The sequence below is a fragment of the Lathamus discolor genome, chromosome 13, assembly GCF_037157495.1.
Source record: "Lathamus discolor isolate bLatDis1 chromosome 13, bLatDis1.hap1, whole genome shotgun sequence".
Classification (NCBI taxonomy): Eukaryota; Metazoa; Chordata; class Aves; order Psittaciformes; family Psittacidae; genus Lathamus; species Lathamus discolor.
Genome location: NC_088896.1, coordinates 2,203,837 through 2,223,860, shown reverse-complemented (window position 1 = coordinate 2,223,860; position 20,024 = coordinate 2,203,837). Strand labels below are relative to the sequence as shown.

The following is a 20,024-nucleotide window of genomic DNA, read 5'->3' as shown; positions in this document are numbered from 1 at the left end:
TACAAGAGCCTATGGGAAGGATGAGATCTATTCAACAGGGAGTGGTGGGTCTTTTCCTAGCTTAGCATGCCATGTGGCCTTTGAGAGCTGCACCAAGGCAGCTCCAGAGTGTACGGTTAGCAATGGTTTCTGTGGCAAGCCTGGCACTCTGGGGCTGAGCAGGCCACGAAGATCCCCAGGCTCTTTACGTGGGTCAGCCACGAGGCTTGGTCTTCCTGCAGCTAAGTTAAGGTAGAGGAAGAAACAGGACCAAAAAATGTACATTGTTCAAAGAGGTTAAAATCTTCAGGACAAATATGAAAGAATAGTACAAGCAGCTGGAGCAAAACTGGAAAACCCGCAGTACAAAATGTACAGGATCATGAGAAAAAGATTTCATAAGGACTTCTGTAGGCATGACAAGGCAATGGAAAGTGCTGTCTGTGTTCCATAAACAGGAGAAATAATTATGCATGCTGCTGGGATGGCTACAGGATTTAATGCATTTTTAAACCATCCTCCCTAAGAAGATAAATGGCTATTTATCGATCAGAGGACTAAGCCAAGGACCTTCAGCAACAAAAGAGAAGAAACCCCAGTTATCAGGTTGAAGAACAGGTTGGAGAATACTCAGATGAGTTAAATATTCCCAGTTTGAGATACACAAGAGTAATATCTATGGGTCTCCAGGAAACTGGGCAAGGGAGAGTGTAATTTCTTGCTTTAAATGAAACGGAGAGAAGAAACAAGGAATTTATAAACCAGTCAGCAAGATATTGGACCAAGCAATCAAACAGCCTCTATAAACAGATTTTGAAGATAGAGAGGAGGTAAGAGCCAGGATGGATTCATCAAGAACAAGCCACATCACACCAACCTTATTTCATTCTATGGAGAGCTGACAGATTTCTGTTACAGGAATAAACAGTGAATGTCATGTAGCTTGACTTGAAGCATGTTTTGACATTATCTCACATGGCTTTCTCACAGGCAAGCCAGAGAAATTTGGTCTGGATAAGACTAACATAAAAAAAGAGTGTAGCTGTGGGTCATCAGAGGAATTAGGAACGGCTCACAGTCTAAACAGAAGAATAGACCAAATCACATTACACAGCATTTTTTTCTACTAGCCAATACATTCATTACTGTGTTGGAGGATAGAAAATATACTCCTTAGCTCTGAATCATTCAAGGCTAGCAGATTACAAAGCAACATGATTTGGAGTAATTGAAGAAATGATCTGAAGTAGTTCTGATCCAATGGCAAGGACATGTGGAAAGGGCTGCATTCAGGTACAGCTGATTCTGCACTGGGGTGGATGAAGACTTTATCCACCAGAGATGCTTTTGTAGTGGGCGCTGGACAGTGGCTTTGAGCAGAAACGAGTTACTCCATAAATAGAGACAACATATAAATGGCTCTGGAGAATCTTGTGATCAGCAGCAGATCCACATTGACCAACAGGCAGCTTTCCAGGAGACACAACAGAGGATTTCAGATGCGCCCTAGGAATAACAACCTCTTGTTCTGTGCCCTGTGTCTGAAAGGGTCCATGTGAAAGGTCTGGATGACAGCTATAGGAATCATTCTAGAGCCAGAGATGGGCTCAGTGGGGAGAGGGTGAAGGGAGGGGAGGTTGGTCAGCCCAGAGGTGAGATGGCTACAGAGAAATTGGGTGCAAAATACTTTTAAAAAGTGCTACAAGAGAAAAGCTAAGCAGCTGTGCACGTGCATGCATAGAGAAGAGCAAGCCATGGGCTTCAATTTCAGCAGAGCATGGGCAGGGAACTGGGGCCCCTTGCTAAGAGCACAGGTTAGAGAGCTATGGGTGGGCTGGCTGTTGGTGGTCAGGGATGACCCAGCTGGGGCTGGCTGCTCTGGGGCAGAGGAGCAACAGCTTTTCCTCCCTGCCATCCTTGCTGGGTGCTGGAAGGAAGCGCTCAAGCCCTGCTGAGCCTCAGGGAAGTCAGCCTGCTCCTTGTCCTCCGACCCAGCAAGCTCTTACGAGACATTGACTTCAAAGGCTGTGCACTGGCCTGATGCCAGCCTCTAAGGTCGCCAGTGACATGTTTAAACAAATAATAGACATTTTATTTACTGAAGTCTTTACCATCCCTTACCCTTCCCCCGCTAGGTTTTCCCCGGCTTATTTTCACCAACACAGTCCCTTGCTTGGACCATGTGGACGTTTGCTGATTCCTATGAAGGACAGAGCAAGCTGGTGTCTGCACCTGAGTGCAGTTAAATTCACCTAATGCATTTCTAGCTAATCCTCAGGTCAGGTCCTGACGTGGGCTAAGCTTGAATTGCTGCCCTACAGCTGTGGCATTGTCCTTGTCAAACCCAGCATTCACACTGCATTACCCTGACTTTCTGCTCAGGTTTCAGTTCCTCTTGACCTTTGCTCTTTATAAGCTGCGTTTGTTGTCACTGGGGTGCAAATGGTGGAGAAAGACTTCAGATGTGTTTGGGGTCTATTTTAGTGTCAGTTGAAACAGAAGAGCTTTCAAAACACATGAAAGCAGTTCTTGTTATCTGCTTTCTGTTTGCAGAACATCAGTTTGGAGGAGTGTCAGCTAAACAACAAATGCCATTGAGTAAGTATCTGGAAACAGCTGCTGCTCCTTCCCTGTCACAGCTCGAAGCAGGGCATCCTTGCAAAGGAGTATGTTTGTTACGGGCTGTGCTCATTAATGTTTTGATTAGCATGGTCTGAAAACGCAGTTTGAGCATCCTTCCCTTTCCCTAGGCAAGTAGCCAGTGAAAGCTTTTGGAGAGAAAGACAAAGAGACACAGATGTATACTTGAGCTGTAAAATATGTGACACTTCAGGGATACTTTGGATTGCTTGAAATTCTGTAAGCACACCCATTTTTCAGGGTCATGCTGTGTTTCTTATGCTGGCCGTTTATTACCACAGGAGACTCAGGGCAAGTGATTTGAAGTGTGTTTAAGTTCAGATGAGCACTCCTCCGTGTTTCACAATCATTCTTCCTTGCAAAAGTCCTTTCTTATACACAGATTAATGGAACAAACTCTCTGTGTTCAAGCAAAACCTGCATGACTGAGTGTTCACTTTTCCATGGACATCCCTCCAGCTCAGTCAAGGCTGGATGGTGGGTGCTTGGAAAACCAGCCTGATTTCCCAGAGTGGTCTCATTGCAGGGTTTCAATGTGTTCTGGAAATGCCTACTTATCTCTGCCTTCAGCAATATTTAGGGAAGCCTGAGTGCAGCTAGATAACAGGGCCAGAGGGAGCCTGGCCCACTTAGCCCCTCGGATATTGTGTGTTGTAATAGCCATGCTGCACTGCAGAGCTAAGAGCCAGGCTCCTGCCTGATGACAAATGTGAGTTCCCTGGGGACTCTCTCCGGGTGGCAAAGGGCATCTGCAGGCCTCCTGCACGCTTGCTAAATAGTTAGGCTCCTTCAGCCTTGTTTGCTGCTGGCCCTGCTCTAACTCTGCTGAAGAGTGGACACCAGTCAGTGCAGCGAGGAGTGGGCTGTGGACCTGGTCCGCAGACTTCAGCTGCTTGGATGTTCACTGGAAGGACTGCGGGTGCCATGTGAACTGTTCCCTGCCCACAGTCTCTTGTGAACCCCAAGTGATGTAAAACCCCATAGCTCAGGGCACAGATGCTCCAGAGCATTTGTGAATCCTGGCCTGGCCCCACCATGTCTGGAAGCAGGGGAGATGCTGTGACCCTCACGTTTGGCCACAGGGCTTGAATAAAGGATGCCAGAGCAGGGGGCAGTGGTGGAAAGTGCTATCAAACCCCGCGAGTCATGCAAAGCAAGGCCACGTGTCCCCTCACTGGGATGGCTGCAGGAGTTACCTTGGCTCGCTCCAGACTTTTTCGCTGTTCATGGAATGAGGATGGGCTTTTCAGTGCTGCAACAGGAAAGAGAGAGGAGCAGTCAGCACAGGAGTGGAAGCAAGCAGCTACCAGGATATTCAGCAACAGCATTTTAATGAGGGCTATATAAATAGCAACACAAACTAGCCGTTCCCTTTATTGCACCAACTAAAAATAACTCAGGAAAGCTCTGGGAAATCCCTTGCTCTCAGCCAGTCCATGGATGGAGAGCACGGGGAGCACAGGAGGCAAATGGGCAGGGAAGGGGTGCAGGCTTTGAAACATAGTGCTCTGTGGGACACATCAGAAAGCAGATGTGGCTTTTCCTTGGAATGCTTCCTGCAGGTCGTGGAAGGCGCCAGAGCCCCAGAAGACGGATGTGGGAAGAGCTACAACCTGAGAGGGGACCTCATCTGCAAGGAAAACCTGCAGGTGATGGAGACCTGAGGGCAGCAGGAAAACTGCCTCTACCATGCTCCAGCGAGGGGATTTCAGTGCAAGGCCCCTTGTCCCTCCTCCATCACTGACCTCTCCTCCATCTCTCACTGGATGTTGGTCCTGTCCTCTGCCCAGAAGCATCTGTGTGACTTGGGGCCTCCCTAAGCAGGCAGCTGCCCGGTCAGCTACCAGGCTGCAGACCATGCCCTCAGCATCTTCTGACACCAAGGAGGATTAACCCACATGGGGTCCCAAAAACCAGCCAGTGATCCCTGGCTCTAGGGCCAGTGAACACCAGCCCTATGGAGGAGTCTGTGTTGGAGTAATGGAGAACCTTGAATGTTTCCTTGTTTACTCTGGTTCACTAGAAATAGCAGAATTTGCATGGTGAAGGGGTTAATATCTCTGAGATCCTGCAAAAATTCTATTCTGGCTGTATAAGAGGCAAAATTAACTGTTCCCACTAGGACAGGGAAGGGGAAGGTGTCCTGACCTACAAAACCAGCCTGCTACACCTCTGTTTGTCAATAGGAATTCCCTTTAGATCTTCTGAATGGGATCCAGTAAGGACAGAAACTATTTCCACATAGGGCATTTTATCCTCCATCAGTCTAGAGGAGGATGAAGAGAAGACTTGGGGCAGATGGGAAATGTTTGGGGGCCTTCTGTGTTGGCTTTTAATAGGCAACCCCCACTGTAACCCCTATAAACCCCAGTAAATCACAGTAAATCACTGTGTGAGCCCATTCCTGCTGCTAACATGGGAAAGCAGACATACAGACAAGCATTACTGTGCCATGCTCCAGTGAGCAGCCATGAGGACTTGTGAGGTTTAATCAGAAGCAAACTAAAATGATGCACACAAGAACATGAAGTTAGCAAGAGAGATGACTTTTCCAGCCCCGCTCACTGTGAAGTACTGACATAGGGAGTGTGCTATGGGCATCGACCAAACGCCGTGCTCTTCAAGAGGAACATGTTGCAGAATTTAGTAATTTACCAACATTTTTGGAGGAATTATGTGGATGCTGCAGCTTGTATTAGTCTGCAAAACAAACAGAGACATTGCTAGCACTTGTTATTCAGACAACTTGTCATGGGTTGACATGTCAGCTTGAAATGGCTGAGGGTCTGGAGGTAACAGGGCAGAGTTGTTGTGCTTGGTGTTGATAATCTTGGGACTGTTGCCTCTAAGGTTTCAGTTAGAGGATGAGGTGGTCGCTGTGTACAGCAAGAGTCTTCAAGCACAGCTATTTCTCAGCCCATCACTCTATTGGGAGCCTTGCCTTGAGGGGAATCCTTGATGCTGCAAGCTGCCTCCTCTCCTCCTGGGTAGGTGACCAGGGTCTGGCTGGGGCCTGGGGCAGGTGTCTGTGCAGGTCTAGAGAGAGGGGTCACCCGTGCTGAGCCCCACAGCCTGCATTTCTGTAAATGGCCCCACATGTTCTTGGTTTAAAATGCTTTAGCTGGGCCTGTACCAGCTTCACCAAGACAACAAAACCATGTGTTGGTGCATGAACTGGAAACATCCTACTGAGTGAGCCTGAAGAAAGGAGCAGGCTCTGCTCTCACCTGCACATCTCCTGTGCATCAGAAGCTTGCTGTGTGCCAAAGAATCTGATCTCCCCGTGCTCCCAGAGGATCCTCCATACACAGAGTCACAGGACTGCAGGAACTCAGAGGCTGCTCTTGCCTACCAGCCTGTGCCTGTCTCTATTGGTAGAGCCCTTTTCAGCAGTGTGGATTGTTTTGCCAGCCAGTTGTTCAATTTACAACCTGAAAACATCTATAGTCTGAGTCCAGCTTTGAACCCGAAGCCTTGTGCAATGCTACTGCTCCTGAGCATCCTCCTTTAGGCAGTTTCCTGCCTTCTCCAGTGATGAGGCCATCTGAAGGTTTCACATTTCTTAGAGGAACATCTGAAGAAGTATGATCAGAGCTCAGGTATGCGATGGAGTTGATCTTTTTCAAACTAAGCACGTACTGGGCTTTGGTAAGGATATTGCTTCTACTGCTACGCTCAGGTAGCACTGGTACTCCTCCCTGTACTGTTCTCTTGGATGCCAAAACCCAGCCAGGTTCCTAGGATGTATTCCAGTGTTTCATGTTTGCTGTGCTATAGCTGCACTGCTGAGCTCAGGAGGCTCTGCAGATAGTCACCAACTCCCTCAACTCCCCTTCCCACAAGGTTTTCTACAACCCTCGAACCTTTTATCCAATGCTATTCTCTTACTCTGACCTTCTGTCTCTCTGGTGTCTGTCTAAAATGCATCACTTATAAAAGCGAAGTTTCTCTGTCCTGGGATTGTATCAGCAGAAAATGTATGCAATGGGTTGAAAGCAATCCTTGTGCAAAATCCAATGTGCAATATGGGATCAAGTGCATGCTCCAAGCCTGATACCAAACCTGACTCTCACCATAGAGACCAGCAATGCCCATCGTTACTCTTTCCAGAAGGGCAGTTCTCAACCACTGTGGATTGTACCCCTATGGGTTCATTTCTTGCCCTCCTGCAATACATGTGAAGTGAGGTTCTGTCCTGGTGCAACACCTAGAACCAACCTCACCCACTGGTCTTCAAAGCCAACAGGGAAGGGGAAGGTTTCACAGAATCCTGGACTGCTTTAGGCTGGAAGGGACCTTAAAGCTCCTCCACTTCCAACCCCTGCCATGGGCAGGGACCCCTTCCACTGGAGCAGCTTGCTTCAAGCCCCTGTGTCCAACCTGGCCTTGAGCACTGCCAGGGATGGGGCAGCCACAGCTTCTCTGGGCACCCTGTGCCAGCGCCTCAGTACCCTCACGGGGAAGAGCTTCTGCCTAAGAGCTCAGCTCAGTCTCCCCTCGGGCAGGTTCAAGCCATTCCCCTTGGCCTGTCCCTACAGGCCCTTGTCCCAAGCCCCTCTCCAGGTTCCTGCAGCCCCTTTAGGCACTGGAGCTGCTCTCAGGTCTCCCCTTCAGGAGCCTTCTCTTGTCCAGGCTGCCCCAGCCCAGCTCTCTCAGCCTGGCTCCAGAGCAGAGCTGCTCCAGCCCTCGCAGCACCTCTGTGGCCTCCTCTGAACTCGCTCAAGCAGGTCCACATCCTTAAAGACTTGTTTTCCATAAGGAATGACTGCACGTGCCCAAGCCATGGGGAGTCTGGCTGGGGCTCCCATGTACTAAATGCTGACGCCTGATGCTCCCTCCGGAGGTCAAATGCAGCAGTTAAATTTTAAATGTTTTAATAATGGCAAAAGGGTCTTTTCTTCTGTCACTTTCAGGGAGCGAACTGTGCTCAAGCTTCCCAAAATGGCCTTCTTGGACAGAACCCAGATTGCAAAATGTCAGAGTAGAAGCTGGGAGTGCAAAGAAGTCATAAGTAACAGGAAAACACCCTTCAGCTGCCATCAGATAAATCTGGTTTAATATGTGGTCTGCAGTGTGTAAGGTTTTCAGTGTTAGGTGTCAGTCCCATGCACTCAGTGTGCAGAGCAGTGTCAGGTATTCAGACCTCTCTGTTGGCACCAGTGCTCCATACGTGTGCGCAGGGGTGCTCTGCACCTTATCTGAGTATTCCCATTTTTAGAGTGGGCTTCAGGAGATGTTAGATGTAGTTTTGGCCACTGACTCTATTTCCAGTGCTTGCAATACTATAACAAGTGTCACTCCTGGAGTCCTGTGGTTAAAATGCTTGCCTAACCCTAACCATTAATGCTTGCCTTTTGGTAGCAGGCAGCAGAAAATCTGAATGCTTAAAGGAATAAACAGAAGGTAAATAGGAAGAACACACATTTATCCATCTGAAAACCATAATGATAATTTTGACAGTCATGATTTTCATCATCCTGCTCAGGTTTTCGTAATGTTTGTTGGCAATACTGTACTGAGAAGGTGTCTGTTGCTGGCTACCTTGACGCAATCCTTTAGGAAGGCAGCTGCATGGGAAGGGCTGAGGGCTGCACAGGGTGCAGCAAGCAGTGCTAGAGCTATGCTCCTGGTGAGTTGTTCTGCTGGTTAGACAAGAGCTGCATCGGAATCTTCAAGGTCAGCCAGAAGAGACAGAAATGACACAGACTTTGGAAAGTTGTGGTCTTAGCAGTGAACATTAAGGGCCCTTGGTGAGACAGGGTCAGTCTCTGCCTGGGTCCTAGGTATCACAGATTCATGCACATGGAGCCTGAGCTAGGTCAGGATGGAGTTATCCCATCACGGCTGAGCTGCCAACAGCGTTTCTCTGGTAGTGCTACAGGTTTCGTGACGCACCTGCACGTGCAGAAGGGGATCGTGTTCATTCACGTACTTTTTGGGATCTAGCAACTAGCTTTCTGATGCTGAATGAGCACATGATAATGCTGGAGCTTGCTCTTCAGGCTTGAATGCCAGTTTGAAAAGGATGAATGTGGTCAGAGAGGGGAAAGCATGAACATCATTTGTCTGCAGCAAGCAGGCCAGGTGGGGTTTCACTGGTCTCAGGTATACACTGACAGTTCTGTCCTGTGGGGTCCTGGCTGGGCACAGGCACAGGTCTGGGTATGCCTCACTCATAGAAGTGCACTGGTGCCAAGGCAGTTACCCACCACTTCCTTCTTCCCCAGCCTCCTGGAACGGGCTCTCTCTACCTCTTCCTTGTTCTATGGGTCTGGTCCAGCCACAGAGGGTCTTGACTTTTGCAGGAGGACATGAGATTCTGTGCCTTTGCCTACATGAAGAGCTTTGTGAGTCTTCTGCTTGGAGCTGGGGTATGCTAGTCTGCTACAGTGACCTCAGGGACAGGGAGCTATGCACCTGAATCTTTGGATGCTGTAAGCTAAGCATCTCTCCTGAGTTCATTTTGCGCAGTGGCATTATAGTCTATGTGGCAAATGCTGGGCACTGTTGTACAGCGACAGGAACTGATATTTCTATGGGGCAGGAAGCAAAGTCCCCCTGGTAATAACCTGCTCAGAGAGGAGTGGGTCTGAGCAGGCAGCTGGTGCCACAGCATGCGCCAGCAGTGCCCAGGATGGACACAGGAGTGGGTGACAAGGCACAAACAGGTACTCACGTGGCATGATGCCTTGGTCTGCCAGCTGCTCGCGGGTCCTTCTCTGCTGAAGCCGTAGCTGCAAAACTGTAAGAGAGATGGTGTCAGGAAAAGAGGCAGGATTTCAGCTCTTCCCTGTGAGGGTGCTGAGGCGCTGGCCCAGGGTGCCCAGAGAAGCTGTGGCTGCCCCATCCCTGGCAGTGTTCAAGGCCAGGTTGGACACAGGGGCTTGGAGCAAGCTGCTCCAGTGGAAGGGGTCCCTGCCCGTGGCAGGGGCTGGAGCTGGATGGGCTTTAAGAAGGTCCCTTCCAACCCAAACCAGTCTGGGATTCTGTGATTCTATGACAATGTGCCATGGGTCTCTGTGTGGCACGGAGGTCTGGCACTGGGCTGTGCTGCTGCTGGACCAGCCTTGGTGCAGCAGAGTGCTCCAAGCCAAGGAGGAGCTGCATAGGCTGAACCACCCTTGTCCTCACTGCTGCAGACAGATGAGCTGTGCAGGGCTGCTGCTGGTCCAGGCAATTCCCTAGTGCCTGGGGCAGGCTGATCCCTGCCTGGCACCAGTGCCGGGTGATGGCAGCCTCAGGTGGCCATGGCTTTAGCTCAGATAGCTGCTCAGTTCTGAACTCTGAGGGTGGGAGGTTCTCCCTCCCACCAGCACTGTGGGTTGAGTAGAGCTGCCCAACTCCATCACTCTCCCGAGGGCCTGGCAGTGTAATTCCAGCCCTGCAAGGCTCAGCACTGGATGCAGACAACCTTACTGTTCCGAGGGGCATGTAGATGATGTGGTGAGGAGAGATCAGTACCATCTCTGTATGAACCCACTGCCCCAAGGACCTGCAGTCTCCAGTATAACTTGGTTTTGGAAACAATGCACTGACAGATGGGAATGAACCACTGCTCAGGGGCACTGTGTGGCTTAGCAGCATGGCCTCAGGTACAGATGAGGCATCTGATAAAGAAGCATCTCTCAACACGCACAGCATGCAATGATAGCCCATCATACACCTGCAGCCTGCCTGGTGCAAGGATACCTGCTTCTGCTTGGTCCAGGACAAGTCAGTTCATCCCATCACTCAGGTAACACTGTACTTTGACTTAGGATCATATTCTACACCTTTGTTTTTGCACATTTGTCTTCAGGAAGACAGGCACTTGTATCACAAGGTGAAACACAGAGCTCACTCCTGTATTCTCCTGCTGGAAGCTCAGTACAGCTTGCCACAAGGACATGTATTGGTCAGTGGTCACAACGGAAGTGCATGCATATTCCCTGCCCCCCAGCACGGCCCCAGGCTGCATCCCCTTAGCTGACTGTAGAGAGGTGCTGTTGGAACTGGAAGAGAGGAAGAACGGCCTTTTAGTCCTCAAGAGCAACCTGCTGAGCTCTGCCACAGCTCATGTCTGCAGTGCAGCTTCCCCAGGATGTGGATGGAGCTGAAGAATAATCCCTTCCAGATGAGTTCCCAAAGCACAATTAGATGCCATTGCCCGTGACTTTCCATGTCCTTTGCAAAAACCATGGCTCACATTCAGATCAAATGTTTGGTAAAGGCTTCACATGGGACCGTGATCTGCCAAATTCCAGCACTTCTTAGGACACCAAGGGTAGATTCTTGCTGTGAGGGAAACGTGCAGCCTTCAGTACCTGCTAAAGTCGGGGTGTGTGCAGTGAGCTGTCAGCCAGGCCTCTTTCAGAGAGAAAGAAGTTATACACTCCCTTGAAGCATAGCTCGGAATGATGATGATGATGTCCAGTTGTGGTGGCTGTAAGAGTCAGCATCTGCCTTGATGCAAGAAGTGCTGAAAACATGTGTAGGTTTCAGTGCCATGGCCTTCCCTGTATTTGGATCAAGGAGCAGCCCTCAAGAGCCCAGGTTTTCCAACGCTACTGCCTTCCAGCAACCAGTGCACAACCCAGGAGAAACTGGCTAACAGCCTCTCCTTTGGCCCCTGCCCTGAGCACTGGAGAGAGACCCTCACGGAGGGGACCTGATGTTATTTAATAATCTTTTTGTGCAGAGAGAAAAGCTTTCAGAACTGTGTTTCATGCTGACAGGCAGAAAGGCTGTGACCCAGCAATGGCACAAGCTGTTCTGGCTGTGAGAGCTAAGCTCTTCCATGGGTGGGTGGCTATGGACAGGCCATGCTGACAGAGAATGTCAGGACAGGAGCAGCCCAAGCTTGCTGGTTGAAACAGTTATTTCAACCATGGCATACTCATCCATATCTGGTCCTCCTTACGTGGTGGGATGCATGCCTTGACTCCCTCATACCATCTCTATGAACTTCCAAACCATCTGAAGAAACATAGCTGTGCACAGTGCCAGACAATAACACCGAGCATCCCTGCAGGAAGAGGTAAAGCAGCCACTACTCTCGGCAGCCTCTGAGTCCATGCTGCAGCTCACCTTTTGGTGGATGCCAGTGCAAGGCATGCACCTTTCCTTACAACCAACAATGCTTCAGAACAGGGCTGGAGGAGCCCCTGGTACCATCCAAACAAGCACCACGTAGCTTCTTCTTGAATAGGACTTGAGACCTGTTGAAGCTGTGTCTGACCCCAGCTGCCCTCCTGTCCCCTTCCTTTGCTACGTGTCTGAGCTCTGAGTGCTGCTGGGACTTACTCTGAGGGTGGTGTCAAAGGTTTTTTTGACTGTTCTTATTTTTAAAGGAAACTGCTTTGCTGACACTTCAGAGGAACATTTATGTTCCGAAGGGTGATGGCTGGAGCACTGATGAGACAATGTTGGTCCCACACCCCCAGCATCCTTGTTGCCTGCCTGCACCAGCTTGGATGGGGAGAAGTACCCCCAGGGGAGCAGTTGTGCACACTGGTCACAGTGTGGCACCATAAGCTCAGAGACAGCCTTGTTTTCAGCAACCTGCTACTTCCTCTGGTACCCCACAGGGAGAAATCCCTCCCTAGGCGATGCGAGGCATGTCACAGCTATTGCAGTGATTTTTCTGTCAGAAATACCTCTTTTTTTCTGTGTTAGCACCGTTTTAGTGATCAGGCTTTCAGAAACAGCCTGGGCAATGAGGCTGTTATCAGTGCAGAGAAGACCTCCTGTCATCAGTCACTGTGGTGGACCAAGCTCTGAGCACTGCCCATGACATGAATCCTCCTTCCGAGGAGTTCACTCCAGAACTTTAGGAAGTTCATCTTGATGATCTTAAAGGTCTTTTCCAACCTACCTGATTCTGTGATTCTAAGAGACAGCTTGGGCCGTGCCTGGCCCGATGATGCACTGGAAAAGGCATGTTCCAATCCTCCCTCCACCCCAGGAATGGGCAGACCTAGCCTTCTGCTTCAATCTGCAGGGCACTTTTAGTCCCGTGCTCAGCACACTGTCAGGATGGGACTGTTCTCACCTGCACCATCAGATTGTCCCCCATGCTGAGGCATTGCCGGAGCACTCATAGCACCATCCTCTCTTTGGGGAGTCAGCTTTACTGGGATCTGCTCTCCTTGCAGGGTTAAGGGCTAGGGCAAAGCCATGGCTGACCTGATCCTGTGCTGGTGACGGTCTGTGTCTGAGAAGGAGGTTCGCAGAGCTGTGCCTTCCCACCAACACTCGTGTAGCAAGCAGAGCATGTTCCCTGGAACTCTGAGGCTGTAAGAGGCTTTCCCAGCACTCACCTTAATGGGATGAGCCACCCAGGAGGAGCTGCAGCCATAGTGCTGCTGCTTTTCTCCCAACCCAGCATCTGTCCCTGTCTTAGACAGACCTTCTGGGAGTGACTGAGGCAGAGTCTCCACTGCTTCAGCTCTTCCCAGTTCTCCTAGGTGGTTTCAGGTGAAATCCCATTAACTGCTGGTTTCCTCCCTTCCAGCGCTTTTGCTCTGATTTGGAACCACATTCACTCCGGTGCCATTGCTCTGCAAACAAGTCACTGCTGCTCCCAGAAATGATGGTCAGGCAGTTGCATGCTCATCCCTGCGTCTTGTGCTGCTCCTGAGCTGTGTAGTGGAGGGGATGAGCAGAAGCACCACATTGCACCAGGTTGACCCAAGCCCATGAGCTTGATGGCACTCAGCAGTTTGACAAAGCAGCAAATCACTGTCCTCTCTGCAGCCACCCCAGCAGCTCGTTCCTGCTGGCCTTTGATGAGCAGCTCAGTGCTGCATAGGATGGGGCCAGGGAGGAGCTGGCAGCAAATTGGAAATGGGGTGATGGGGAGGACGGACTCCTGTTTTGAACAGCAGCAGCTTTGTTGCCTGTCAAACAGCAGCTGAGCAAATGCGGAACACGTGTTTGTCCATGGCCGTGGTGTGGGCCAGAGGAATTTGGTGGCTCTCCCCTGCTCAGGCGCTGGCTGCAGGAAATGGCCTGTTTTGCACCCAGCCTCCCTTGAGAGGCAGGGCTGCTGCTGGCTTTGAGGATGTCTTTATAGATGATGTCTGAAGCTTTGTTGTTTGAGCATGTCAGGAGGAGAGAAGCTGCCCAGAGGGAGATGCAAGTGGGACCCCTTGAGTGTCCCAAGGTCCCAGCAGGATAGGAGCAGGGCTGGCTTGGTGCAGGCGTGTTGCTTGTGGTCTTTTCCAGGCTGCGGCTGTTTCCTGCAGCTATGTCAGGAGCAGGATCTTGTATTCAAAGCAGGATGTCCACGTGGGCAGGGCAGCCTGGAGCAGGAGTGCTCAGTCCTAAGCAATAGGCTAACATCAAGCTCCTGACATGGGGGCTGTACTTGGATGAATGTGGAGTCACTCTGAGGTGGATGACATTGATCTGTCATAGGAAGCGACATAGGCCCACATCTGACTAGCAAATGAGCACATGTCACCACTAAAGAGAAATCACCTCTGTGTTCATCATAACATGCAACCCCAACCTCACCATGGTCCTGAGAACAGGCTGTCATCAGCCCTCCTTGAGGTCATGCCTTCAGCATCCCTGCGAGCAGCCCATACACCCTTCTGCTCAGGCGCAGTGAGGTACGTGTCAGTCTGTGCTATAACACATGCCTGACCAAGAGAGAAGCGTATGGCTGTCAGCTGAACCTCCAAGGTATAGGGTGAAGCCACCAAGGTACAAGCTGCCAGAAAACCGAAACCAAGCACAAACTGATCTACATCAAGTCCGTGTTTTACAACAACTTCATGAAACCATGAAACAGTGTCACCGGTCATAGAGAGGCCATGGTTTGAACACGCACTCTGGTTGTGGGCTGCACAAGTTCATGGTCTGAGAGGAAAAACGTGCACACTCTTCATCTTTGAACACCAGGAAAATGAAATTAAAGCTTCTGCCAAAATGCCTGCCCTGACACCCCACCAAGCCCGACTTTCTTCTGCCTTTATTAACCTGATTTTCATCTGAATCATCCTCTCCACCAAAGGCAGACAGAATAAAATCCTCTCCCACCTCACCCAGCTTCATTCAAGCCCTGTGTGCAAGCATGAGCCCTCTCCTCCACAGAGCCAGGCAAGTCTCCTCTGCAATTCACACCATGTGTCCACAATTAGGCCTGGGTATTACCCCATGCCAAGCCGTGCAGAGCCATATTTAGGGTGTTAAAATTTCACTTCTCACCAATTATCTGAACTACCACTGATGTTATGCAGATGTTGGCCTTGTAAACTCTCATTCCATATCTCTGGACAGAAAAGGTCAGAGTTAAGGTTAAGTCTGCGTTTGCCAGCTTTGTTTGCTCTGCCCGATGACAACGCTTCGCTGCTGGAGTACAATTGGTTTGTATTCAAAGCAGGAGAGCACATAAATTATTGTCTCTGGGAAGAGTTAAATATGTTTCTGGAACAGCCCGTAGATGTCCTAGTTGATTTAGTGCAATCCCATTGACAATTGGAGCACATGGGGCAGCATGGCAGGCTTGAAGGATCGTCATTCCTGCAAACTTTGTCAGGATGACCTCAGATCAGTGCATTTGTCTTTGGAAAAAGAGATAAAACAAATGCGTACACAAAGCCTTGAGGAAGGGGAGGGGGAACCCGAAGGCCTGCAGCGTGGTGGTGATTTGATCTATCTCCTCCGGAGTGGTTCCTGGTGCCCTGCACTGGGGTAGCTACTGTGTGTCCACACTGCATGGCTGTGCTGGGCCTTCACTGTGGACCACTGGAGAGGAAAGAGCAGGAGAAAACACTGGGATTCAAGGCAGCATTGCTGGGCACTGTGTGGAAGAGCCACTACCTCCACCAGATGAGCCATTCTTGGACAAGCTCTTTCTTGTTACTGGTGCTTCCAGATGGAAGCAAGAGGCAGGAAAGCTGACACACCACTCTTGGAGGGACATCCATGTGCCACCATCTTCTAGTTGCCACATCCTTGCTCCCCTTCTGCCTGTGTGCACCACAGAGATTAAAGGGTTTCTGGGATGAGGAAACAACAAGCAAGTCATAGATCTCTGGAAGCCTCTAACACATACATAGGTCTTTCAGCTGCTCAGTGTGCTCAGGCCATGGAGAGACAGGAAAAGTTTAGTTACTAAGATTTACTTCAGCCCTCATTAACATTGGCCTGGAATCCTTCAAAAGCGATCCAGGCTCGTCATGAATCATGGAGCACAGCTAATCCTTCCCAAACCTGGGAGCAAGCGAAGCCTCACACCTGCCGGCACAAGACCCTTTCCAAAGCAGCAGCACATCATGAGGCATCCTTATGGCTTGGCATCGCAGGGTCTGATCCCTCCTGGCTTGTCCTTTGTATGCTATGTACAAGCTACACTGCTCCCTGTGCTGCTGTCCTGCAGCGTGTCACAGCCCCTGAGCCATGCAGGGGGGTGTGGGGCAGGGCGATGGGTTGTTTGAGGGGTTCATCTCTCCTCCAAGTGAATGGAGGGCAGTAAATCAGAGCACTGCACCTCCTGCCATACTTGCAGGGCTTTACAGCTACTGAAGTCTGCACATGGAGCAGGGACACCAGAGTAAAACAGACCATACAGACCTTACACATAAGAGATTCGACCACTTCTCATTAGACATTTGCTTTTCTCCTCTATTCCTTATGTTTCTAAAAACCCAGCAGCATTATTGAAGCAGCATTATTGATCTATTCGTATTCCTCTGCATCCTGCTGTCCCTCCGTGTCTCACAGACTGCAGTGACCAGGGTTGTGCTACCTGCAGCAGTCCCAGCAGTAGGGAGGCAATGTGGGGAATCCCAAATCCACACTTGGGATTTTGACAAACCCCACTCAAACAACATAAATAGGCAGAGGAATCTTGTCGAATGGGAAGCCACCAGGCAACAGTGAGGGATGGCAGTTGTGGGAGTAAGTCATGAACTAAAGAATTCCCCACAAATTGACTGCCCTAGAAATGCTGAAAGGCACGAGAATTTATGGACGTAAAGACCCACAAAATTTACTTTTACTGGAGCATCACTCGAAAAACATGTTTAGAGATCCCATTGTTGGTTCCAACATAAAGCCAGCTTACAAATAAACCAGAAACGAGTCCTAAAACCAATACTGGTTCATTTGAAAAGAATGCAGGGACATGTAACAGAGCCCACGCTCCTCTCGTCAGAAAGGTGGCAGTGTTGCTTTGGAGTTGCTGGAGGAATAGTTACAGACAGATTCTTTTTCAAGTGAACAGTAATGTACCATAATATACCAACAAAATCTAAGGAATGACTTAATCTAATGAAATGTAAGATCAGAGCGATATGGAAACCACACCAAAGCCCTGGACCCAAGTTCTGTATAATTCAGCCAGACTAGGACACTTGTGTTTGCACACACACTCTTGGGTTTTCAACCAACTGCCAACTTTGTATTTGCTGAGAAAACAAAGTTTAAGTTGACCACCCAGCTATCTAAGAGATCCCGATAACACCACTCATGTCTACCATCAGTATCATAAATCTCTCATTTCATGATCTACACTGCACAAAGAGGCAAACACACAGTGTGGGTGACAGGCCAATGTGACTGCCCTGCCCGGTTGTACAGCATCCCATACAGCACACGCAGCTGGGTTGTCTGAACTTCCTCACAGGTTATATTCACCTCTGGGAAGTTCAGAGAAAGCCCCTCGAGAACATATCTTTGACATGATCATTGATATCACAGGATGTTATGGTCATTGCAATTCCAAGATACCCACTCACAAACCCGGCATACTTACTATAAATAAAGCCAGTGAATAAAGGCACGAATATCCAGCAGAGGGTCTGGTTTAGAAGTGACCGTCCCATAGTTCACCTTCACTCACCTTCACTCACGCCGAGCGTCCTCTGAGAAGCCCCGTACTGGTGCTTCCCCTAACTTAGGAGACGGAGGCATGTTTTGCTTGCAAAGCCTCCGAGAGTGGCAATCAATTGTGTGGCTCTGGTTTTATTTCTCTGATGATGTCACTTTAAATACTTTTCATGTTCCATTTGTTATTTTTACTTCTAAAAATGACGCATTTCTTCAAATTCATTTTTCTTCAATTAGTCACAACTTAATGGCCCCAAGGCAGCTGCCTGCATGGCAGAGGGGCTGCCGGGCCCGTCCCCACTGCGGCTCTCACAGACAGACCCACATGAGCACCTGGAGCATACAGACGGCGTTAGGTGCCTTGTTTATCCCAGATGCCCTTTGGCTTCCTGCCCTAATCCTTTCGCAGCAGGGCCAGGGCAGGAGACCCGGGAGCCGCAGTTTTACCGGAATAAACCACAAACAGAAACCGAAGTAAATGAAAAAAAAACAGGAGGAAAATGAGAAAAAAGAAAGCAATGAAAAGGCAGCAGAGAGGAAGGAAGATGCATTTCTCCACTTGTGGAATCGCCTCTGTAAGAGCAGAGCCGTGACAGCTCTGCGACCCCTTGAGTATTTTACTCACATGCTGCTTCCAAACCGTTCAACGCAAACCAGCCTGTGGGCACGGCTTGCGGAGAGAGAAGTTTTAAGAGAAATCTCAAGGTTTCCCCTACCTGATCTGAACTTGCTCCGAATCAGCAAGGAGTGCTCAGACCCCAGGAGTGTCATGGTGACTCGGGGACCAGCTCCAGACGCCCCTCACTTAAACCATTAACTTCCTCCAACAGGGAAAAGCCGACCAGACCCCGGCTGGTGCTCAGGATTCATCCAGCTCTCCTGGCCTCTCGGGGTGCTTTTACAGCGGGTTGGCAAGAAGCAGCAAGTGGCTTTGCAAGATTTGGTCCCATCCAAGCACTGACCCTGCACAGACACCAACTGCTCCCCCTGTGCCGTGTTGAACTAATGCACGGGGAGCGGGCGGGAGGTTACTACCGGCAGCCGGGTGTCCTGGCTGATGTCATCGTCTAGCGGGGAGCAGCGGCTCTCGGGCCGGGGCTCGGCAGACAGGAGTTGGATATCTGATCCTAATTACTACCGGCCCCTGCGCAGCCAATCAGGGCGCTCCCCGCTTCGGGAGCTGCTGGAAATATCAACACAGCGAGGGCTTAACTCTTTGCAGCGTGGAGGGATCCCCGTGCCCCTCGCACGAAGGAAAGGACGGGGTCAGGCCAAGAGCCCCGGGTGGTTGGGTGCGGGGCCTTCCGTGGGTACCGTGTTGGGTGCCCTTCCCGGCAGGGAGCCGGGGGATGTGGCTGCTCAGCAAATGTGCCCCTTGGCGCGGTGGCTGGGTGCTGGTCACACAATCACAGCATCATTCGGGCTGAAGGGCCCTCTGGAGATCATCCAGTGCAACCCTCTACCAAAGCAGGGCCGCCCAGAGTAGGGCGCGCAGGAACATGGCCGGGTGGGTTTGGGATGTCTCCAGAGAGGGAGACTGCGCCCCGGGCTGCATGGGTCCTGGGGAGCTGAACAGGGGTGCTCAGGGTGTGTGGTCTCTGCTTCCCTGCTGCAGGCAGGTGAGCCCAAGGCTGTGCTGCTCAGTGCACACCTTTGTCAACATGTGGCTGCATCCGTAGAATGCTTTTGAGCATCTGTAGGGTGCTCCACTTGAGACACTCGCATACCCTGGGGCTCAGATAGCCTGTGCTGCAGGCACATGTCCTCGTGTTCTATAACACACACACACTCAGGACAATGCCACACAGAGAAGGCAGGGCTAAATCTTCACCTGATGTTTCCTGTGCTACAGATGAGCACGGTGGTCGCAGGCAGGCTGGGCACAGCCATGTGCTGGGCACAGCTGCCAGGGAAGATGCTTCTCCACCTTCCAAACATTCTCTCAGAGAAGAAAAACTTCTTGCAAACATGCAAAGTAGAGATACAGATCCTCTGAGGCTCTCCCTCCCCAAACCCATGTCTGCTTCACTTGAAGCAAGTGGAAGGCAGAGAACTGATGGCACCTTTTGCCTTGGAACACAAGTGGTAGCAGTCAAGCTAAGTCAGGGACAGGTCTCAGCTTCCCTGACACAGGGCTCAGCTGCCTGAATTCCTGCTAAGTGATAAACACCCGCCTGAAAACTGCCTCGGGCCTGGTTTGGGGTCTTGTTGGGGTTTATGTTTGTTCGGGTGTGGGGTTTTGTGTGTGTTTGGTGCTGCTGGTGGTTTTACTGGTTTTTATCCCGTGGGTTTGGGAAGTCCTCTGAAACATTTTGGCTTGGTGACAGGAATTTCAGGACTTCCAGATATGCTTCCAGACAGACTTCCATTTCAGATGGCCCATGTCACCAGAGACCTTAGAAACTCAGTGGCCCCAGAAGCTCTGATTCCAGAAGTGCCCCAGCAGTTATCGGCGCTGGGGGTCCTCATGTAGCCCACGATGTTCTGAGCCAAGCCCTCTACCTGTCTTGGGCTGGATGTGACTTCCTGGTCACGCTACATCTGATTCAGTGGATATTCCTTAACATCTGGCCAAAGACCTGTTCAGG

The 20,024-nt window shown here is 50.4% G+C and overlaps 1 protein-coding gene across 11 annotated transcripts in view; it reads right to left on the bottom strand.

The window, feature by feature from the left end:
• The window catches only part of MYOCD (myocardin), a 223,270-nt gene that overhangs the window by 16,347 nt on the left and 186,899 nt on the right, over positions 1-20,024 (bottom strand). For 5 of the 11 annotated variants that reach the window (XM_065693396.1, XM_065693399.1, XM_065693400.1 and 2 more), the window contains exons 3-4: positions 9,296-9,361; positions 3,816-3,871 (exon numbers count right to left, since the gene is read on the bottom strand). In XM_065693396.1, coding sequence (XP_065549468.1) covers positions 3,816-3,871; positions 9,296-9,361 — 122 coding nt within the window. Of the gene's footprint in view, positions 1-3,815; positions 3,872-5,198; positions 5,320-9,295; positions 9,362-17,449; positions 17,534-18,152; positions 18,503-20,024 lie in introns of those variants that run through there. The other 6 variants (XM_065693407.1, XM_065693405.1, XM_065693398.1 and 3 more) reach the window with 6 other exon arrangements.